Raw genomic sequence first — 21,589 nt, forward strand, 5'->3', positions numbered from 1 at the left:
GAGCAAAATACTTAAACTCTCTGTGCTTAGTTTTCTTATCTGCAAAGTAGGGACAATAATACTACCTGCTTCCATAGAAAGCCTTGGGGGCCATTATAAGTGTAAAGCACTTGGTGCCTTGCACAGAGTAGGTGCGACATAAGCATTTGTTATGATCACATGCACATGGAGTGAAGATTTATATGAGTAGTTTAAATTTTCCAAAGTCTTTCAATGTGTTATCTTGCAGTTGCCCATGTTAACATTCATTTCCCATGTTCCTGCTCATTTACACAGATTGTATAATCATCCCGTAGCTTTATTTATCTTTAGTGGCTTGGCTCTTCATCTGTGTAAATTTAGACATTTCTTGTGTACTCTGTCCTACAGTCATTTAGAAGCTGTTAAATAGTAATCCCACTGGGCCCCTTTCGCAATCCCTAGGATGAGTGGGTTGGACTAGATTATCTTCATGGGCCTTGCTGGCTCTGACAGTCTCCCAGGATGGGAGGAGGGACAGGCCCCACCCCGGCCCCACCCCCAAGGATATGCCCTCTGGCTGCCAAGGGGAAGGGTGACAGAGTCAGCTGGGCTCAGCTTCAAGGGGACCAGGTAGGAGACCTGTTTCTTGGGTAAGAGTGGCGATGGGATTCCTGGGCTGGACTGGCAGTCAGAAGTAACTGGAGTAGAAGACACTGGAAGCGGGATAAGAGAGGGGAAGTCACCTAATGAAAAGATGGTCTCTTCACAGGGACACAGCTGCTGTGATGAACTAGGAGACAATTAGGGTCTGGGCATCTTCTCCCATCAGAGAGGGCTGGTAGGCCTCTACCCTCTTCAGGTAGTCAAGCTCTGAAAGACCGAGTCAGCTGCAGAATGAGAACAATTCAAACCACTGCCTGCTACTTACCACTCCCCTGGCTGGACCAAGGGAGCTCAGGTAGGAGCCTGGCTGGCCTGGGTTGCACCCAGCTTTACTCCTCTCAGCTGAGCTCCCACTATTGCTTCACCCATCGCCCTCCCTGTTCTCTGTTTTTGTTTTTGCTTTTTTTTTTTGCCTCAGGTCAGGGCTAGGGGGTGCGGGGTGGAGGTAGGGAAGTCCAGTGCTCTCATTTCTGCCTTTTTTACCTTTAGGGAGACCATGGCCAGTACAGAATCCTCACTGCTTACTACCCCAGGCCCCAGCTCAGATCCTGGCAACAGTGAGGTGGAGCTGAACTGCCAGTTTGATGAGCAGTTCAAGTTTATCCTGCTGCCTGTGAGCTATGCAGTTGTCTTTGTGCTGGGTCTAGGCCTCAATGCCCCGACCCTCTGGCTCTTTGTATTTCACCTCCGACCCTGGGATGCAACAGCCACCTATATGTTCCACTTGGCCCTGTCAGACACTTTGTATGTGTTGTCGCTGCCCACCCTCATCTACTATTACGCGGCCCACAACCACTGGCCCTTCAGCACTGAGCTCTGCAAGTTCGTCCGCTTCCTCTTCTACTGGAACCTGTATTGTAGCGTCCTTTTCCTCACCTGCATCAGTGTGCACCGCTACCTGGGCATCTGCCACCCACTTCGGGCCTTGCGCTGGGGCCACCCGCGCCTTGCCAGCCTTCTCTGCCTGGCTGTTTGGTTGGTTGTTGCCAGCTGCCTTGTGCCCAACCTGTTCTTTGTCACAACCAGCGTCAACGGAGACACCATCCTGTGCCATGACACCACTCGGCCTGAACATTTTCGCCACTATGTCTACTTCAGCTCAGTGATCATGGGGCTGTTCTTCGGCGTGCCCTGCCTGGTCACTCTTGTGTGCTATGGGCTGATGGCCCGGCGCCTGTATCGGCCTTTGCCAGGGGCTTCCCAGTCAATTTCTCGTCTGCGTACTCTCCGCACCATTGCGGTAGTGCTGACTGTCTTCGCCGTCTGCTTCGTGCCTTTCCACATCACCCGCACCATATATTACATGGCAAGGCTGGTGGAAGCTGACTGCTGGGTGCTGAACATTGTCAATGTGGCCTACAAAGTGACCCGGCCTCTGGCCAGTGCCAATAGCTGCCTGGATCCTGTGCTGTACCTGCTCACTGGGGACAAGTATCGAAGGCAGCTCGGGAAGCTCTGCTGTGGTGGCACACCCCGGACCCCCAAGGCTTCCTCCTCCCTGGCGTTGGTGTCCCTGCGTGAGGATAGCAGCTGCAGGTGGACAGCTGCCCCCCAAGACAGTGGCTGCCCTACCCCTAGGGAGGATAGATTATAACACTGGGAACCTGGAAGGGAGGGAAGAGGGGGTGAGTGCAGGGTAGAGGTGAAGGACCCTAATGGTCACACCTGAGACAGCTGCTTCCTCCTCTTTCCAGGCTCTGGTAAGAGACCCTCCCCCTGAGGGTTAGGGGCAGCCAAGAAAAGCACGAGTTACCCATCTTTCATAAATCCTTCAGATGCCTCTACTCTTTAGCCAAAGGCAATAGGTAGCACTCACTCTTTCTCTTCTACTTCTTTCTTTTTGTTTCTGTCCCATTCCTGGGACCATTGGTCCTATTTCTTAATCCTACGAGGCTTCCTGGAAAGCTTCCCCAGGCCTCCTTCCCGTCCTTCCCCTCCCCCTGCCCCACATCCTTGTAGAGCACGTGTTCTCCAGTCAGAGCAGAGCACTCACCCGGAGCAGTGGAGAAGCCAGGGCAATCTCAGGACTGGCCTCACTCATCTGATGGAGACAGCCAGAATCGGGAGATGGGGGAACTGGCATGGCACAAATGCCAAGGATGGGACATACGTGACACCCACACCCACTTCCTGGTTCCCCCTTGAAGACAGGATAGCCTGGCCTACTGAGATGCTGAAATAGGGCACAGTCCCAGAAAGCCCACATGCCAGGGCCCCCACATGCAGCTGAAGGTATGGCTCTGTTGATCTGGTGTGTAGCCACTACATAGAGAGGGAACCCTGAGTCTCACCACGGCTTGGGGATTCTGAAGAGCCTTGGGGACAGGGTGTGAGCTGATAAGGGCCTTTGGAACAGGAATGGGACTGCCCCTCCTTTGTGATGTTTGCTCAGAGCATATTTGACAGTTCTGCTGTATGTAATGAAAGGAACAGTGGATGGTTCAGAATGAAAGGGAGGAGATCTCACAGCTGTAAGTTCCAGCATCAAGGGGTAGAGCAGGTTTGTACAGAGGTTGTGGGTGGTGACGGGGATCAATGCCAGAGCTGGCTCTTCACTGGTCTCTCCCCTTTCTCTAGCTCCTGCCCTACATAAAGAATAAATCCGTCACTGGCTCTTTCAGATCAGGCTTTAGGGTGTTGAGGCCAGAGCAGGGCACTAGGACTAGGATAGGCCCCCTCTGAGTCTCCCATCCAGTCATCCACCTCTTCCCAGCTCCATCTTAGTTCTTACAGGCTTATGGATATGGGGTGTGGTGTGAAACTTGGGGCACTAACTCCCAAGCCTTGGGAAGTAAGAGTTTCTGGGCAGGCCTTTGCAAAAAGGGTGGGCTCACTGTTCTAGGCACCCCCTTTCTGAAATCACCTTCCAGCCTGTTGGACTCTGGTGTCATCAGCCTTCCTTTTGTTTTACCCTACCCTTGCTGACCTGTTGTCTCTGATCTCTTAGTTGTGTATTAGCTCACTAGGTCTTACTAAGTCTCTTTGGAGAGTAAGGTTGGGACCAATGTACAGGGGGGAAAATGAGTTCCACGCCCCTGAGTCCCCCTTTGGATTCTTTTACTGTGCCTTCTTCCCCCCTAGATATCCAGGACCTGCTTGCTCCCCAGGGGCCCCTTCCTTTTGGAGTAAATGACCTGGCCTTTCTACTAGCCTCCCAGTCTCATGGCCACTGCCTAAACCGTTACACATCCTGTCCTCATCTGCAACTCACTCTTTTATTCCTATGACCACAGCCTCTTTGTCCATCATGTCTCCTACCCACAAGCCCCACCTAGGAAAGCTGCTCTCTCCATCAAAACTGGCCCAGCCTCCCTTTCATTTTATGGCCATATGCTTAAATGAGACTAGCTGCCCAGACTTTGTGCTCTGCTACTTTATAGCTGCCTTCGCTCTCACTCTAACTTTAGTTAAACACCCTGATTTTCCCCTTGAGCCCATCTTCTCCACTCTCTAGACTGGAGGGGACTGCAGATGAAGCCAGAAGACAAGGATGACTTGATCCACTGAAATTTCTTGTCTTGGGATTTCATCTAAGCCCCCATCCCTCTTAGTCTGCTGAATTCCTAGTGAACATTCCAGAGAGACTGCCCCAATTTTATCCTACCTCATGATCTCTTAAGATTTACCTCACCTACCCTGGCTGATGTGGCTCAGTGGATTGAGTGCTGGCCTGCGAACTGAAAGGCCACTGGTTTGATTCCAAGTCAAGGCACACACCTAGGTTGTGAGCCAGATCCCCAATGGGGAGTGTGCAAGAGGCAACCAATCAATGTATCTCTTACACACTGATGTTTCTCGCTTTCTCCCTTCCTTTTCCTCTCTCTAAAAGTAAATTACTAAAATCTTTAAAAAATGTGATTTACCTCACCTCCTCCAAAACTCAGATCAAATACCTCAACTTCCTTCTGCTTCATTTATGCTAACTCTAATTCTACGTCCATCTTGTCTTTCTCCCTTCTTTCCCCACAGCCCCAGAAGAAGAGGACTCCCTCTTGTTTGTTCTTTTATCTTTCTTCATCCTTTTCAGTCTCTTATATAACTGATTTCACCTGTCTACATACACACACACACACACACACACACACCCAAACCCAAAAAAATGAAAATAAAGCATTCCCAATGATACTTTGACCCTGCTGACTCCTTTAGCTACCATTCTCTCTCTTCATCTTATTCTTTTTGCTGTCAATACTACAAAGAACCCCATAACCCTTGTTTCCTTGCCACAAAATCACCCCTTAGCTCTCCTAATCTGGTTTCCTTCCTACACTTTTTTTGTACCTAGAAGAACACAAATTACCTCATCAGTAAAACCATCAGTGATCTTTTCTCTACCTTTATTGCCTTTGACTTCCCAAGGATGCCTTTGTTGCATGTCCTCTTTAAATTTTTTTAATAAAAGCAACACTGAAAAAGTTCCGCTATGACAAATTAAAGAAAATTTTGGGAGAAAATAATCACCTACACTTTCAAACCCTAGACAGTTGTTTTCATTTTCTCATGTTCCAGGCTTTTTCTGTTTATGTAATACATACATATATATTTTATATGTGTAGACATCATGTACCTATATTTTTAAATTCTGCAAAAACTTGTTATCATAAATACTCTCTTTGTGCTACAGTCTTTCATATTTATAATTTCAGTGGCTGCATAAAATTACATCTATGAGCAGATTACGTTTTATTTGACTATTCCCTTATTATTGGGCATTTAGGTGACTCCCGATTTTTCTGTGCTTTGAATATCTTAATGTGCGTGGCTTTTTTCCTCTTAGTAATTCTGTTCCTAGGAAAGGTTCCCAGGAGTGGGATTACCAGATCAAAGAGCATGAGTATTTTTATAGATCTTGATCTTCAAGAGAACTGCACAAATTTGTAATGCCACAATAACACATGAGTGTTCCAGTTCCCTTGCCACTTTACAATTGAGCTTGATAAATCTTTTTGGATGATTTAAACATTAATTTGTTAATTTAATGTCTTTGGCTACTCACAAGATTGAACACTTTCCCATGGATTTACCATTTGCACTTCCTCTTGTGTTAACAGTCTGTTTGTACCCTTCTTCAACTGGCATCTTTGTGGTATTCTTATATATTTAAATATGTTCTTTAACATCTTTATTAATCCAGTATAAATGTTTCTTCCATTTATTGTAGTACCTTTTATTTTAGTTTCTCATTTCATCCCCCTGATTTAAAATTTCTCTCCTCTGACTTTTATCTCTCTCATTACTTTCTCTCTCTTGGTTGGCTTCTCTCTATCATTTACTCTCTAAAGTAAACAGAATTCCAAGTTCTGTCATAGAGCATTTGGGAGTTATTTAATCCCCTCCTCCATCTGGCCCTTGATTTTCTCTTGGAGAGAACATATATATGTGTGAGTATAACTCAGTTGACTCATAGTCTTTGAGAGTACCTTGGAAATCTTCTAGGGCTTGGGCACCCCCTCACTTTACAGAGGACAAAACAAGCCCAGAGATATGACTTGCCCGTGACTTAGCAAATTAGTGGCAGAGCAGGAACTAAGGGTTGTCCCCTGAATCCCAGACATTCTTCCATTACACCATGTTCTAGGCCGAACTTCCTCCCACATCCACTTCTAAATCATCAATGCCCACTGGACAGTTTCACTTGGATCTTTCACTGTTATTTCCAACACAAGGTATAAAAAACTAAACTCCCTGAACAAGTTTACCTACCTGTCTTACTTATTTATGTTCATAGCATCTTCTTTCCTCAAGTCACCTAACCTTGCAAACTCTCAGGCAACTTGAACTCTTCTTGCTCCCTGTTCCATGAGATTCTGACATTTCTTTCTTCATCATGTCAATTACAATTGGCCTTCCTTTATGATCCCACTGCTACCATTCTAATACTGTCTCTTGTCACTTTATCCTTGACTGACTGTCCCAGTTTCCTAACTGGTCTTCCTGGCTTCCAGCCTCTCCTCACAAGAATACATTCTATACAATGCATATTGCTAAATTCATTGGCCCAAACACTGCTTTCAGAGTTTTGCTGTATTACTCAAAACTCTTTCATGGGTCCCCCATGTCTACAGGACGAGTTGTAACCCTTCAGTTAGATATTCAAGAGGGCATTTTCAGTCTTATTTTCCATACTTCCCTAATACGAATATCTCTTCTTCAGCTCATTTCATCTCCTCATTCTTTCTCTGAAGAAGACTTGTGCTTTCTCACCTCTGTACCTTTATTCTCCCCCCAATAGAATGCCTTCCCTTTCTTCTCCCACTTTTTCCTACCTTGTTTCCAAGGCCAGGCTTAAGTTTCATGTCCTCTTTGAGTCTGTCTCTGTAGTCTCTCACCCAGTAAACTTTCTCGTTACTCCCATGGTTATTGCTATCTACATTGGTCACTTGGAACCTTTACTGTCTTTTGCTATTACTTATACTAATATCTTGAATTGTTATTTACTGTATTTTGTCATGTATAATGCACAGTTTTTTTGCCCAAATTTTTGAGAGAAAAATAAGGGTGTGCATTATACATGTGTAGTACCCAAAATACCTTGTACCTGTTCTTCTGTTTTGTAATTATTTGTTACATAAAATTTCTTGTACTATAATATGTTCAAAAATAAATGCTAAAATCCCTTTATAATATAAAAAACAAATATCTAAATATAAATAAATTACAAATTGAATTAAAAATTAAAGTGAAAGATTTTTTCCTGAAACTTTGGGCCAAAAACATGGGTGCACATTATACACAGGAGAGTGTTAGACATGGCAAAATATGGTAACTCTTTCTGTATGTTTGAGTTCCAACCTATAAACCCCTTGAGTTGCTGTGGTAGAAAGGAAAGAGCACAGGACTGAAAGTTGAAAGACCCAGGTTTGAGCCTTGGTTATAAAATGTGGCTCAGTTGTGCAACTTGGGTAAATCACTCAGACTTTCTGAGCCACAGTTTGATCATCTGTAAAACAGGGACCATAATGTCAGCTTTAAATACTTCAGATTGTGGTGCAAATCTAGAGATCTAAGCAAATATAAATACTTGTTATTTTATCATCTCATTTGCTTAATAAATATTTGCTGAATGATTGCATGTCAGTAATTCAGTTTAATGTTTCTTCTTCTGGGTATATTCCCACCTTAAGAGGCTACAGGAACTCCAAGATCTAGGAGCACTTTAGGAATAGGGGAGATAGGGATGCCATTGGAAAGATATTTTGGACTTCCGCCAAGATGGAGGCGTAGGTGGAAACACTGTGCCTTCTCCCACAACCAAGTTTGAATACAACAAAAATTTAGTAAACAAAGATGCAGCCAAATAACAGAAAATTGAACTATACAGAAGTCTGACAAAAATGAACCTTTCAACAAACCTTTCAACCGAGACTGGTAAGAGGGGCGGAGCCAGCAGCAGAGCAGGGTTGGGCAGGAAAGATCCCCTGACCCAGGCACACAGGCAGCTGGGTTAGCAGTGCAGACCCAGTGAGGGTGTGGGGCAGACTGACCTCGGTCACACATTCGCGCGCAGATAAACCAGCAGAGGAGTGAGCAGTGAGACGAATCACGTAGGCCCCAGCGGGAGAACCCAGAGGCGTTGGGTGGACCACGCGGCCCCGGTGGCGGGAGGCGGCAGAGGGCACTGCCATTGCTTTCCTTTGACCTCTCCCCCACATACAGTGCCACAATCCAGCAACTGGGTTGCCCGACCCTGGTGAACACCTAGTACTCCACTCCTCATACATAACAGGTACAAACAGTCCAAAATATGGCTCAAGAAGAACTCAAAGCCCCAGAGCCGATAACTCTAAGCGACCAAGAAATAGTGAACCTCTCAGATGCACAGTTCAAAATACTGGTGATCAGGATGCTCACAGAACTGGTTGATTATAGTCACAAATTAGAGGAACATATGAAGGCTAAACTAATTGAAATGAAGGGAAATGCACAGGAAACCAATAGTGATGAAAAGGAAACTGGGACTCAGATCAATGGAGTGGACCAGAAGGAAGAATGAAACATCCAACCAGAAAAGAATGAAGAAACAAGAATTCAAAAAAATGAGGAGAGGCTTAGGAACCTCCAGGACATCTTTAAACATTCCAACATCCGAATTATAGGGGTACCAGAAGGGGAAAAGAAACAGCCACGATTAAATTAAAAAACAAAACAAAACAAAACAGAAAACTGTACTTGAATAAGAATTAAATTAAAATAAATAAATAAGGAAAAAAAAAACCAGCCACGAGTGGAAAACTTATTTGAACAAATAATAAAGAACTTCCCCAGTCTGGCAAAGGAAATAGACTTTCAGGAAATCCAGGAAGCTCAGAGTCCCAAAGAAGTTGGACCCAAGAAGGAACACACCAAGGCACATCATACTTACATTGCCCAAGATTAAAATGAAGGAGAGAATCCTAGAAGCAGCAAGAGATAAGGGGACAGTCACCTACAAAGGAGTACCCATCAGACTGTCAGCGGATTTCTCAAAAGAGACCTTACAGGCAAGAAGGGGCTGGAAAGAAGTATTCCAAGTCATGAAATCCAAAGACCTACCTCCAAGATTGCTCTATCCAGCAAAGCTTTCATTTAGAATGGAAGGGCAGATAAAGTGCTTCTCAGATAAGATCAAATTCAAGGAGTTCATCATCCCCAAACCCTTATTATATGAAATGTTAAAGGGACTTATCTAAGAAAAAGAAGATGAAAGATATGAACAGTGAAAGGACAGCAAACTCACAGTTTTTAACAAACACACCTAAAACAAAAGCAAACCAAGAGGACAGCTAGATCAGGAGCAGAACCATAGAAATGAAGAACACATGGCAGGTTAGCAATAGGGGAGTGGGAGGAGGAGAAGAGGGGAGAAGGTACAGAAAATAGCATAGAGGGTAAGTAGAAAATAGATAAGGGGGAGGGCAAGAACAGTAGGGGAAATATAGAATCTAAAGAACTTGAGACATGTGGTCATACACTAAAGGGGGGGATGGTGGGGGAGGGGGTGTGCAGGGTGGAGGGGAATGAAGGGGAGAATAGAACAACTGTAATGGTATAATCAATAAAATATATTTTTAAAAAATAAATAAAAATATTTTTTAAAAAGAAAAAAAAGAAAGATATTTTGAAGGAAAATAGGCCTGCTCAGGAGCTTTCACAAGCCACTACACTGGCTGCTCACTACTTGGCCCACCTGTAAGGCTAACCTGGATGTGAAGAGAAGGACAAGGTAGTACATCTGAGCTTTCACTTCCCCCACATTTTCTACTTCTTCACCCTGCAGTCCCCAACTGGTTAGGCTAAATGCTTTACTTGGTCCTCTGTTCTCCTTCATTGGTGGGATGAAAGCCAGCACTTTGGTGAAGGAGGTGATGAGGAGTAGCAGAAAGAACCAGCAATTGTCAGATAACCAGACTTGGCTTTGAATCCTTGATCTAGTTCTGACTAGCTGTGTGATCTCAGAAAAGTTTCTTAATCTCTCTGGGATTCTGTTTCCTCTTTGGTAAACTGGGGATAGTAATAACTCTTTGGCAGGGCTGCCGTAAAGTGTGAATAGAGTAACAAATGAAGAAGCATTTATTGTCCTTGTGAGTGGGAAGCCCTTTTCAATAGTTCTCAAGCTTGGTGTAGCCAGACAAGGAACTAGAACTCTAGATTTGGATTTGGTGCTGCTTAGAGTGATAGTTAAGATCATGACAGAGAATGGAACTTGAGTGTGAGAAGCAGAAGACTAAGAACAGTTCACTTTGAGATGACTGTAGTGTCATCTTTGAGATGGCTACAGTCATCTCAAAGGGAGGAAACAGCCTGGGACTCTAGTATTGTCCCAACAAGTACTATCAACTGTCAAGAAAGAAAAGAGTGTCAAAAAGGACTTACACAAGTTATTTTTTAAAAATTCATTTGAACAAAAGAAAAAAAGATTAAGAGAGAAAGCAATAGTGTCAAATCCCTAAGAGAAATCAGGGAGGATAGGATACTCAGAAAGATAATGAAAAACACTTGATTTCCTGCCAACCTGGATCTATGCATACAAAAGATATTAGCCAATGACATTAACTAAGGAGGCCGATCTCAAATAGCTTTTGTAATAAAGATCTGTTCACATGTGTTTATACTCCTCTTTCCTTTTGAGTTCCCACACGCCTCTACCTCTTTCCATAGATTTAAGAATAACCCACTGAGTGGGTTACGTGCTGAAACCTACAGAGCTGATATTCCCAGTATGAATGAAGATGTGGCTCATCACCAAAAGGAAGTACAGAAATAGTTGAGTGCAACCAAAAAGCAAGTCTGTCTCTGAGGGCACCTTGGCGTATGTCTGATTGCCAGAGCTTATGTATTTAGGTCACAGAGTGGGAAGAAGGCAAATTATCCCTCCTTGAGTCAAACTAAGATAATCATTAAAACATGGGAACTCTCCAAGAGAAGGAGAGAGATGAAAACTTTCTCAGGGCTGGCTGGTTATTGCTGTAAACTTTGTACCACCGCTTGAGGATCTAGTCATGCTCTTAGATCTACTGTTGGAAAGAAGAAACCAGATCTACTTGGAAAATTCAAGAGTAAAATCAACTCATGCCCTCTCAGGCAACAGGCTGCTGGCACCTGCTCATTTTGTGTATTTCTCATTGATATTTAATTTACTGCTCAGTGTAAGCCTCATTCTCTTCACTACCAATAATCCTTTACATCCAATGTGAATAAAACATTTATTTTTACCCAGTCAGACTTGCTGAATTCTTTTCCACAGGGTAGCCATTGCTCTGGTTCTTTAAGGATTTTAGCTACTTTGATTTTACAAGTTTTTGTTTTTATTCATTTCTCTAATACAGTTTCCCAAAGCACATGTTCAAGGATAGTAATAGGTGTTACTAAGTTTGTAAAAGGTTGGGTTAAACAATTTTAAGAAGATTTCTTTACTACTGGATTTATCCAGAGCCTTTAACATCATAACATCCACTGTAAATTTCTAAGCAGAAGGGGTTCTACGTGATACCTATCAAACTTACTGACGTATACTAACCCAAACCCCACCCAGTAGACTTCTGCTTAGATCTCATTGATCAGAGTGAGATCATGTGGCAAACCTGAGCTATGTGTATGGGAAGTTGGGTTTATTGCTGCTCAAAATCCAGTTGGGATTCTCTGGGTAAGGAAGACTGGGACAATGGGTAAACATAACATAAAGACCACCATACAGAAAATTAGACAGTCACTGTTTGCACGTTGGTGTATACCCTTCCAGATCCTATCTTACACACAGATGCAAGGGACACAGAAGACCCATTTTTGGCCAAATGCTGAATGGCCAAGAGTTAAAGTCAATATTCAACTAAAACTCAGGACAAAGTTAAATATTATTATCCATTGTAGCACGAATCCCTGGGATATCAGGATAAATCTAAAGTTTTATATAAATAATTAGTATTATTGCAACTTAAAATCTTCAGTAGTCATTTTTAAGAAATTTGACCTAATAGTGTAGCAACTATAACATATCTACACTGTGAGCTGCTTGGTTGTTGCTATGCTCTCTAGTTTGCACATTTGGCATGTTAAAAAATGTTAATTTTCAGCCCTGGCTAGTGTAGCTCAGTGGATTGAGCACCAGTCTGTGAACCAAAAAGTTGCCGGTTCAATTCCCAGTCAGGGCATATGCCTGCGTTGTAGGCCAGACCCCCAAGTAGGGGGTGCATGAGAGGCAACCACACATGGATGTTTCTCTCCTTCCTTTTCTCCCTCCCTATTCCTCTGTCTACAAATAAATCAATAAAATCTTTCAAAAAATGTTCACTTTCAGCTGAGGTCACTGGAAAAGAATGAGTCACTGTCTAAATGGAATTAGGTAACTAAAATTTAAATATAGTTCCTAAAATTTATTCTAATGTTGTTAATGTTAGTACATTAAACAGTTCTATAAAGATTAGAATTAACATATAATCTAATCTTTATGGTTAAAGTTTTCATAAGCATTTGCTGGTTCAAAGAGGATATAGCATTGTTTCTAATATTCTCTAGATAACACATTCCCCCTTAATGTTCATATTAACTATCAATCTACTTTTCTATTTAGTTAATTACTTGAAAGGTTTTAATTATTTTGTACACAAAATAACAGCTTTTATAATTGTCATTAATTATTAACTGCAATAATTATATATAATTTTCTCTATATAAATACATATATATACATACATATATGCACTTTGATAGAATTTCAACATATAAAGCACAGACATTTTAAACTCTGAATTATATTTAGAATGCTTATCTATATTTGAAAGTATATATTCAGATATTAATAATAAGTCCAAATAACATCCCCTGTTCATAATACTATGATTTTTAAAAATATTTTTTAAATTTATTTTTAGCGAGAGGGGAAGGGAAGAAGAAAGAGAAAGAGAGAAACATCAGTGTGTGGTTGCTTCTCATGTACCCCCTACTGGGGGCACAACTTCAGTCACAACCCAGGCATGTACCCTGACTAGGAATTGAACCAGCAACCCTTTGGTTCACAGGCTGGTGCTCAATCCACTAAGCCACACCAGCCAAGGCTAATAATACTATGATTTTATGCTGATTGGATATAATGGTAACCATGAAATCACATGATCATTGATCACATACAATTTCAGTGGCTACAGAAATTACCATGAAATTATGAATAAACACATACATCCCCCCCCTTTGGCCAAAGACTGCCAAGAATGTATCTGTAGTTGAACAAAATGGGTTTATCACTCATTGCTGTGAGGGAGAACACATGTCAGGAGGAACCATGGGGTATTTGAGTGAGAGGGTATTAGAAAGAAATTATTGTAGGATTTGGGTTTTGTTTCATGGTTTAGGGGATGCTCTGTGGAGGTAAGGGTTCACTCAAGATTGGATGCTGTCAAAAGGTACGGAGCAATTCTCTGACTGGGTTGCTCGATAAATCTTACAGAAAGGGAAGAGGAGAAAGAGGAGAAAGTATTCATTGGTAAAGAAAGAGCAATGATTGCTTTTGTAAGTAAGAAGGGATGTTGGGTACTGTGTGGGCAGCAAAGTTACCTTATTTTGTCTGTACTTAGACAAAATGATGGAGTGGCCTTGTTTTATTTCACTGTATCCTGGCATCAGGGTGACCTAGTCTGAGGTTGGTATCTGTGATATGGCTTGTGCCTGATTTACCAGTCTCAGTGTGGGAATAGCGTGGCAGAGCTATGCCGGGCCAGCCTGTGGGTGTCAATTGCTTCTATGTCTCTCTGTCTCTCTCTCTTCACACACACACACACACACACACACACACACACACACACACACTGTTTTTTACAAAGATTAGGTCATTGTATGCATCCTGTTTTGTAAACTCTGTTTTCAGTTAACAATGTATTTGCTAACATTTTTTCCTGTCAAAAGTAATAATTCTGTGAAGGGATTGTGAAGTACAGATTGGCAGTTATGAAACAGTCATGGGGATGTAAAGTACAGTATAGGGAATATAGTCAATGATATTATAATAACTCTGTATGGTGCCAGGTGGGTACTGGAAATATCAGAGGGACCAATTAGCAAAGGATATGATTGTCTGACCACTATGCTATATACCTGAAACCAGTACAAAATAATATTAAATGTCAACTATAATTTAAAAAAATTTTTTAAATAAAATGGAAAAGAATGTTCATCGCTGACTATTGTAGGAATAGAAAATTTTATTAATCTAGAAAAATAGATTTTTCTTTTTTCAAAAAAAAATAATTCTGCAATGTCACTTTCCATGTCTACATAGTACTCCAACTGGGTAGATGCACTTAACCTTCCCTATTGATGCACATTTAGATCATCTCCACTGTTTTCTGTTATACACTTCACAGAGCAAATCCTATTGGTTGAAAAGCAATTAGAGTTTGGATTCTGACATGGAATATTACTTAGGTCTGAAAGTGATCTTCTTATGCTCTGGATATAACATGCACTCTGTTATGGAAGCCCTAACCCCCAGTGGGGCTGTATGGAGATGGGGCCTCTAAGAAAGTCATAAAGGTTAAAAGAGATATTAAGGATGGAGCTCTGATCCAATAGAATAGTTTTCTTATCAGAAAAAAAAAGACACCAGACTACAAGCTCTCTTGCACACAGTGATGAAATGCCACATGAGGGCATAGAAAGAAGATGACAGTCTATGGGGCAGGAAGAGAGCTCTCATCAAGAACCGAATTTGCCAGCACCTTTACCTTGGACTTCTCAGACTCTGTGGGGAAATAAGTTTCAGTTGTTCAAGCCACTCAGTCTGTGGTATTTTCTTACAGCAGCTTAAGCAGACTAATACAGTATTCATTGACCAAATTCTATTAACCTACCTGGTATTTATTTTATATATTTATATCTATTTATATAAATATATCTGTTTTTATTTTTTATTTATACACACATACCTGGGATTCATATATATATATATATATATATATATATATATATATATTCTAATTTATATACAGTGGTTGGCAAAAGTAAGTTTACAGTTGTGAGTACATGAAACACAGCGTTTATTCTTTTATTGTTATTAATTATTGTATTATTTTCCATACAAACAACTGTAAGCGAACTTTTACCCACCCCTATATTCTAATTAATTAGTGAATTCTCTCTCCTTTAACTTCTTTTTTTTAAGGTTTTGTTTATTTATCTTTAGAGGGGAAGGGAAGGAGAGAGGGAGAGAAATATTAATGTATGGTTGCTTCTCATGTGTCCCCTGCTGGGAACCCAGGCATGTGCCCTGACTGGGAGTCAAACCGCCATACTCTGGTTCACAGGCCCGTGCTCAATCCACTGAGCTACACCAGCCAGGGCCTCTCCTTTCACTTCTTAAACTTTTGAGGTACAGGTACAATTAATTGCTCTCTCTTTTTCTAATTATTAATACAAACATTTAAAAGTGATGAGTTTTCCTCTCAACATCAGTTTGGCATCAACTTATACACTTTTAAAACTAAATTACTTATTTTGGAATAATTTTACATTTATAGAAAGACTGCTAAGATGATACACAGAGTTCTCATATACCCCTCACTAGGTTTCCCCTAATGTTAGCATCTTCTATAACCACAGTACATTTGTCAAAACTAACTAATTGAGCCCTGGCTGGGTGGCTTTTTTAGTTGAAGCATTGTCCCATACACCAAAAGGTTGCAGGTTTGATCCCTGGTCAAGGCACATATGAGAGGCAACTGATCCATGCTTCTCTCTCCTAGAACATAGATGGTTCTCACTCTTACTCTCTCACCTCCTCTTTCTCTAAAATCAACAAAAATATCTTTGGGTAAAGATTTTTTAAAAATTAGAAATTGGCATTGGTACATTACTACTAATGAGACTCCATCCTTTACTGGGATTTCACCAGTTTTTCTACTAGCATCCAGGGTACCACACTGCCATTAGTCATCATATCTTTTTAGTTTCTGTTTTGCGTGTAATAGTTTCTTAATATTTTCTTATTTTCATGACTTTAGTGATTTTGAGGAGGACTGGTTGGGTATTTGGCACAATGTTCCTCAGTTTGGGCTTTTCAGGTGTTTTTCTCATAGACTGGGCTTATGGGTTTGGAGAAGAATGCCACCAAGGTGAAGTGCCCTTCTCATTATATGACACCAACATGGCTTATTGCTTGTGATGTTAACCTTGATCGGTTGCTTTAGGTTGTGTTTGCCTGGTTTTTCCACTCTAAAGTTACAGTTTTTCACTTTCCACACTCTATTCTTTGAAACTGAGTCACTAAATCTAGTCCACACTTGGAGGTGGGGAGAGGATTAAGCTCCACCTACTGGAGGGGAGAGTATCTACATACGTTATTTGTAATTCTTCTGCAAGGAAGATTTGTCTCACCATTTATTCATTTCTTTGATCATTTATTTATGTCAGTATGGACTCATGTGTACTTACTGTATACTTTGAATAGTAATTCAATATTACATTATTTATTTTATTGCTTAAATTGTTCCAGATTTGGCCTTTGAGAGCTTTTCCTGGTTGCTCTTGTGTGTCCCTTTGACATGTCCACGTCCTTTTGTTTTTTGAGAACTTCCTTGCTGTATTTTCATTTTGTTTGTTTTCTGTAACATATGCTATTATTGCCTCTAAATTTATTTTCTGGGCCTGTTTGTCAGGAGAAGATTTTTAATTCCTATTCAACTGGGGAGTCTAATTCTAACATTTATTATTTATTTCTAAGTTTACTGTACTGTGTACTATAGTATGTCGAATTTCTGTCTTTTACTTAGTAAGAGCATTTGGTATTTAAATACACAAATAATAGTTTTGAATGATTCATGTGCGCTTCAAAAAATGTAATTCGTTGTCCTATTCATTATGTTCTTATCACTTGACAGGCTAATCTACATTAGTTATTGTGTTATTCAGCTCCATGCTTTTAAAAATCAGTTTTTTACTTGATTTGTCATATTCTGATAGCAGAGTATTGAGGTCTCCAATCACATTATACAGCAGACTCTTGGAATACATCACAAAGCATGCATCCAGAGACCATATGATTTCCATGCACAAATGCAGTAAAGATATAACTGAAAATTTCAAGCTTCTCCTTCACGCCTTTCATGCAGTTAACCATGAGTAGTGGGTGCCAAAGACAAGTTTACATTTTCATACATTTTAGTTCATTCACTAGCTAAGTCACTTGTTTTAGCAGAATTAGAAATTGTCCACATGTCATGGACCTTCTGGATTCATTTGTTCAGCAGTCATTTGTTTTTAAAAAGATTTTATTTATTTATTTTTGGAGAGAGGGGAAGGGAGGGAGACAAGGAGAGAAACATCAATGTGTGGTTGACTCTCAAGCACCCCCTACTGGGGACCTGGCCCACAACTCAGGCATGTTCCCTGACTGGGAATTGAACCAGCAACCCTTTGGTTCACAGGCCAGCACTCAGTCCATTGAACCACACCAGCCAGGGCTCAACAGTCACTTCTTAAGCAGCTGTAATTAGCCAGGCACTGGGCTAAGGGGTTGGGAAACAGAGACGAGTGAGACACTCATAGCCCCTGTGCTCATGGGGCTTCAGTGTAGTGATAGTTGAAGCTATATGAAATCTGTAAATTCCAAAGTTCTACTCTGTGTTTAGTAAACTTCTTTTGAAGATTTTATTTACTTATTTTTAGAGAGAGAGGAAGGGAGGGAGAAAGAGAGGGAGAGAAACATCAATGTGAGAGTGAAACATTGATCGGTTGCCTTTCACACACCCCCAACTGGGGACCTGGCCCACAACCCAGGCATGTGCCCTGACTGGGAATCAAATTAGTGACCTTTCAGTTCACAGCATGATGCCCAATGCACTGAGCCACACCAGTTAGGTCTCCTCAGACTTCTTTTTTCAGTCTTTCACTTATGCATTTTTGTGCTATCTTATTTAGCTTATTAGACTTTCACTGAATAGAATACTTTTGATTCACAAGCCCTTACGTTATCTTTTTAGTACCTTTCTTCTACAAAACCCCTTCTTTCTTTCCTGGAAATACGCATATATTAAGTAGCTCTCACATGCCAGGCGCTGCTTTAAACATTTGGAATGTTGTGACAAGTAAGTTATAGTTTTTATTCTCAAGAGGCTTTTAAACAAGTAGAAGAAAATAATTATTCTGTAATATAATATGTTAAGTACAATAAAAGAGCCAGCAAAAGATTATGAAAGAATGGAGGAAGGGGGTGTTAATTCTGCCTGGTGAAGGCTTCACTTGAGAAGATGATATTTTATGTGGGCTTAAAGATGAATAGGCTTTACCATGTAGAGAAAACATGTTTCAAAGGAAAAAAGAAAAGTAAAAATGTTCAGAAAACATGAAGTAGTCCAGTGTATTACTTTATACCATGGTAAGGAGGTAAGGAGTGATCAAAGATAGGCCAGATAAGGGTCTTTGCTGGCCTTTATGATGTATGAGGAGGCACTGAACTTCCTGGCTGATAGCCTGGGCCCAAGGACAGTGACTAAGTACAGCTCCTCCCTCTGTAGGTCTGCCTTCTGGATACCACTCAAGTGCTCTGCTCACTTTCTGCCCCCTGTGATCACCTCAGATGGACCCCTGGCTATTTGGCCCCCTAGGGTCACCCTCCTGGCTGCTCTTCGTAAATATTCTTTCCTGCCTTCACATTCTCTAAGTTCTACTGATTAGTTCCCTTGATGATCAGCACATATAAAGTCACTGTAATAACCACAGTATGGAACAAAACCTTAGAGTATCTTAAAAATATTCAGAAGGAGAAGGAGAGTGATGGAGGATACGAGGTTGCATTGTAGGGGAGACGGGGAGGGTGGGGAGAAAAGACATAGAGGAGTGAATGTTTGAGGAGCAAGTAGTTGATGGTAATAAGAACGCAAGGGACTTTTGCTCAAGATGGCAGCATAGGTAAATGCAGTATTCGCATCCTCCCACAACCACATCAAAATGACAACTAAACCACAGAACAACCATAATCCAGAGTCACCTGAAATCTAGCTGAACAGAATTCCTATAACTAAGGATATAAAGAAGAAGCCAACTGGATACTGGTAGGAGAGGCAGAAACGCTTAAAATGCAGGTCACACACTAACGTGTTGCAAAAAAAAATCAGGAGGGATACCTCAGCTGCAGAGGTCCACCTCTGAGGAGCAAGGGGTCCCAGCCCCACACCAGGCTGGGTTCCTGTGCTGGGAACCCACACCTATCCTATTCCTGGGTTCCTGTGCTGGGAAGAGAAGTCTCCATAACTTCTGGCTGTAAAAACCAGTGGGGATTGAGGCTGAGGAAGACAAAAACTTCTGGAGGCCCAGGCAATTCCTCTTAAAGAGCCCAAACACAGACTTACTCAGACTCACTCCCTCTGAACTCCAGTGCTGAAATGTCCTGCATCAGGGCAAGAGTGGTGAGGGGGGCATCTTTCTCCCAGACAGAAGTGCTGGCAGAGGCTATTGTTGTTTTGATGAACCTTCCCTCTACAGAGATGGCAAGCAGGCGCCATCAAACCTGGCTCACACTATTTGCCCAGCCCTGTGGTGCTTTCCTGAGACCTCTTCCCACCCAACACATGAGCCCACCCAAGCTGCTTCCAGTTCCTTTACCATTTGAATGGCCTATCTTGGCTCATGCTTCAGACTTTCCTAAAAATCTCTCAAACAAGCAGCATCTGGCCTCAGTGAGCCCCCTCATACCTCTCATTAAGTGGCCCCAGGCCCGGCACTAGCAGCAGCTGGCTGTTTCACAGCTTTCTTTACAAAAATGTCTATTCAGGTCCTCTGCCCCATTTTTAAATTGAATGATTTGTTTGTTTGTTTTGCTATTGAGTTGCATGAGTTTCCAGATAGCCTTTTAACATTTGCTCCTTTACATTTTTTATTATTTTATTTTATTTAAAAAATTTTCCTTTTCACATTTTTAAATGGGTCTTTTGTTGATTGCCTTGTGAAACAAGAGACATCTGTGGGGTGGGAGGAAGTAGAAGAGGGTAAAGGGGGAGAAAATGGTGACAGAAGGAGACTTGACTTGAGGTGGTGAACACACACCACACTATATAGGTGATGTATCGTAGAATTATACCCCCCAAACCTATATAATTTATAAACCAATGTCACCCCAATAGGTTGAAAAAAAATAAAAAATAAAAGAGATATCTGTGTTTTTATTTACTCTTTGAAAACTCTCAGAGTACAGCTTAAAATTTTTTAAAACACAGCTTAGTAAGCATTTAAAATATAGATATAAAGTGGAACCCCCATAGTAGAACTCCCAGGAAGGTAGCAAATATCTTGAGATGATGGTGTTAGAAGACCAACACCACCATGAGGACAAAGTGACCTATGTGGAATACCTGTCAACTGAAAAGAAAACCTAAGTAAGATGCCTTTGATCTATCTGAAAGGCCTGCTTGTTAGCTGAGTGGGATGAACTAAGGTAAGCCTTTGTATTTGGAGACAGCAAACTTACCTCACAAAAAATTGTGCATGAATGTTTACAGCAGCATTATTCATAATAACCAAAAAGTGGAAACAACTGCCAAATCCATCAACTGGTGAATGAATAAAAAATGTGATGTACACATACAATGAAATATTATTCAGCCATAAAAAGAAATCGGATGAACCTGGAAAACATTAGGCTAAGAGAAAGAAGCCATTCTACCTAATAGGTGGTCCATAAAAGACCACCTATTCTACGCTTCCACGTATATGACATGTCCAGAATTGGCAAATCCAAAGAGACAGAAAATGGATTCGTTGTTGCCAGGGTCTGGGGACATGGGGGAATGGGGAATGACTGGTAATGTGAACTGGGTTTCTTTGAGGGGGTCCTGAAAAATGCTCTAAAATCAGAGAGTGGTTGTGGTTACACAATGCTGTGCCTATACTCAATTCTACTGAATTTTACACTTTAAATGAGTTAAATTTATGGTATGCAAAATAGATGTCAATTTTTAAATGTGCTAACATAGCAAGAACAGCAACTAGAGTGGCAGGTACTTGGGCTGTTTGGCTATCTTTTGAGCCCTCCAGGACCTGGCCTGCTTGGTTCAGAGAGGAGATGCCAGTAGGGAGGCTGGCAGGGAGCATGCCTGTCTGGGCCTGAGGGGCCTCAGGCTCCCTCTGAGTGAAGACCCTCAGGGACAGCAACTACAAGGGCTCTGTGGCAAGGAAGGAATTCCTGATGCTGTGTCCAACCACGCACTATCCTTTCTTCACCTCCCTTCTCCCCCTTTTGGGTAGTAGCAAATGAGTCTCCTCTTCCAGGCACTCTCTCTTTTTGTTTTTGTTTTTGCTCTCATTTATTTTTTATGTTTTTAGAAAGAAGGGAAAGGAGGGAGAGAAACATCGAGGTGAAAGAGAGAAACTTCAATTGGCTGCCTTCTGCACATGCTCCAACTGAACACCCAGCCTGCAGCCCAGGCATGTGCCCGCACCAGGAATCCAACTGGCAACCTTTCCCTTTGTGGCACAATGCCCAAGCCACTGAGCCACATCAGCCAGG

The 21,589-nt window shown here is 41.7% G+C and overlaps 1 protein-coding gene across 5 annotated transcripts; it reads left to right on the forward strand.

Annotated features, from left to right (window-relative positions):
- Positions 1–535: 535 nt before the first annotated feature.
- On the forward strand, positions 536–11,317 carry P2RY4 (pyrimidinergic receptor P2Y4). 5 transcript variants are annotated; one of them, XR_005068545.1, is made up of 4 exons: positions 555–591; positions 731–919; positions 1,114–2,856; positions 10,762–10,845. XR_005068545.1 is itself a non-coding variant. In XM_037060288.1 (4 exons), exons 3-4 carry the CDS (start codon positions 1,121–1,123, stop codon positions 10,865–10,867), a joined length of 1,146 nt encoding a protein of 381 aa, XP_036916183.1. In that variant the 5' UTR covers positions 555–591; positions 731–919; positions 1,114–1,120; the 3' UTR covers positions 10,868–11,317. The 5 variants fall into 5 exon arrangements, 4 of the variants coding, with proteins under 4 accessions (XP_036916185.1, XP_036916183.1, XP_036916186.1 ...); XM_037060288.1 differs by having other exon boundaries at positions 1,114–2,160; positions 10,762–11,317; XM_037060289.1 differs by having other exon boundaries at positions 580–611; positions 1,114–2,160; positions 10,762–11,317.
- The last annotated feature ends 10,272 nt before the right edge of the window (positions 11,318–21,589 follow it).

Source organism: Sturnira hondurensis, unplaced genomic scaffold, assembly GCF_014824575.4.
Source record: "Sturnira hondurensis isolate 20B ecotype Veracruz unplaced genomic scaffold, ASM1482457v3 Scaffold0011568, whole genome shotgun sequence".
NCBI classification, from domain to species: Eukaryota; Metazoa; Chordata; class Mammalia; order Chiroptera; family Phyllostomidae; genus Sturnira; species Sturnira hondurensis.

What these genes read in the sequence shown, in the direction of transcription:
- P2RY4 (XM_037060290.1), top strand. Translation starts at nt 1,121, where the DNA reads ATGGCCAGTACAGAATCCTCACTGCTTACTACCCCAGGCCCCAGCTCA. An exon ending in CGTGAGGATAGCAGCTGCAG is followed by an intron (nt 2,161 to 10,761) that starts GTGGACAGCTGC and finishes CTCTTTCCATAG; the next exon opens with ATTTAAGAATAACCCACTGA.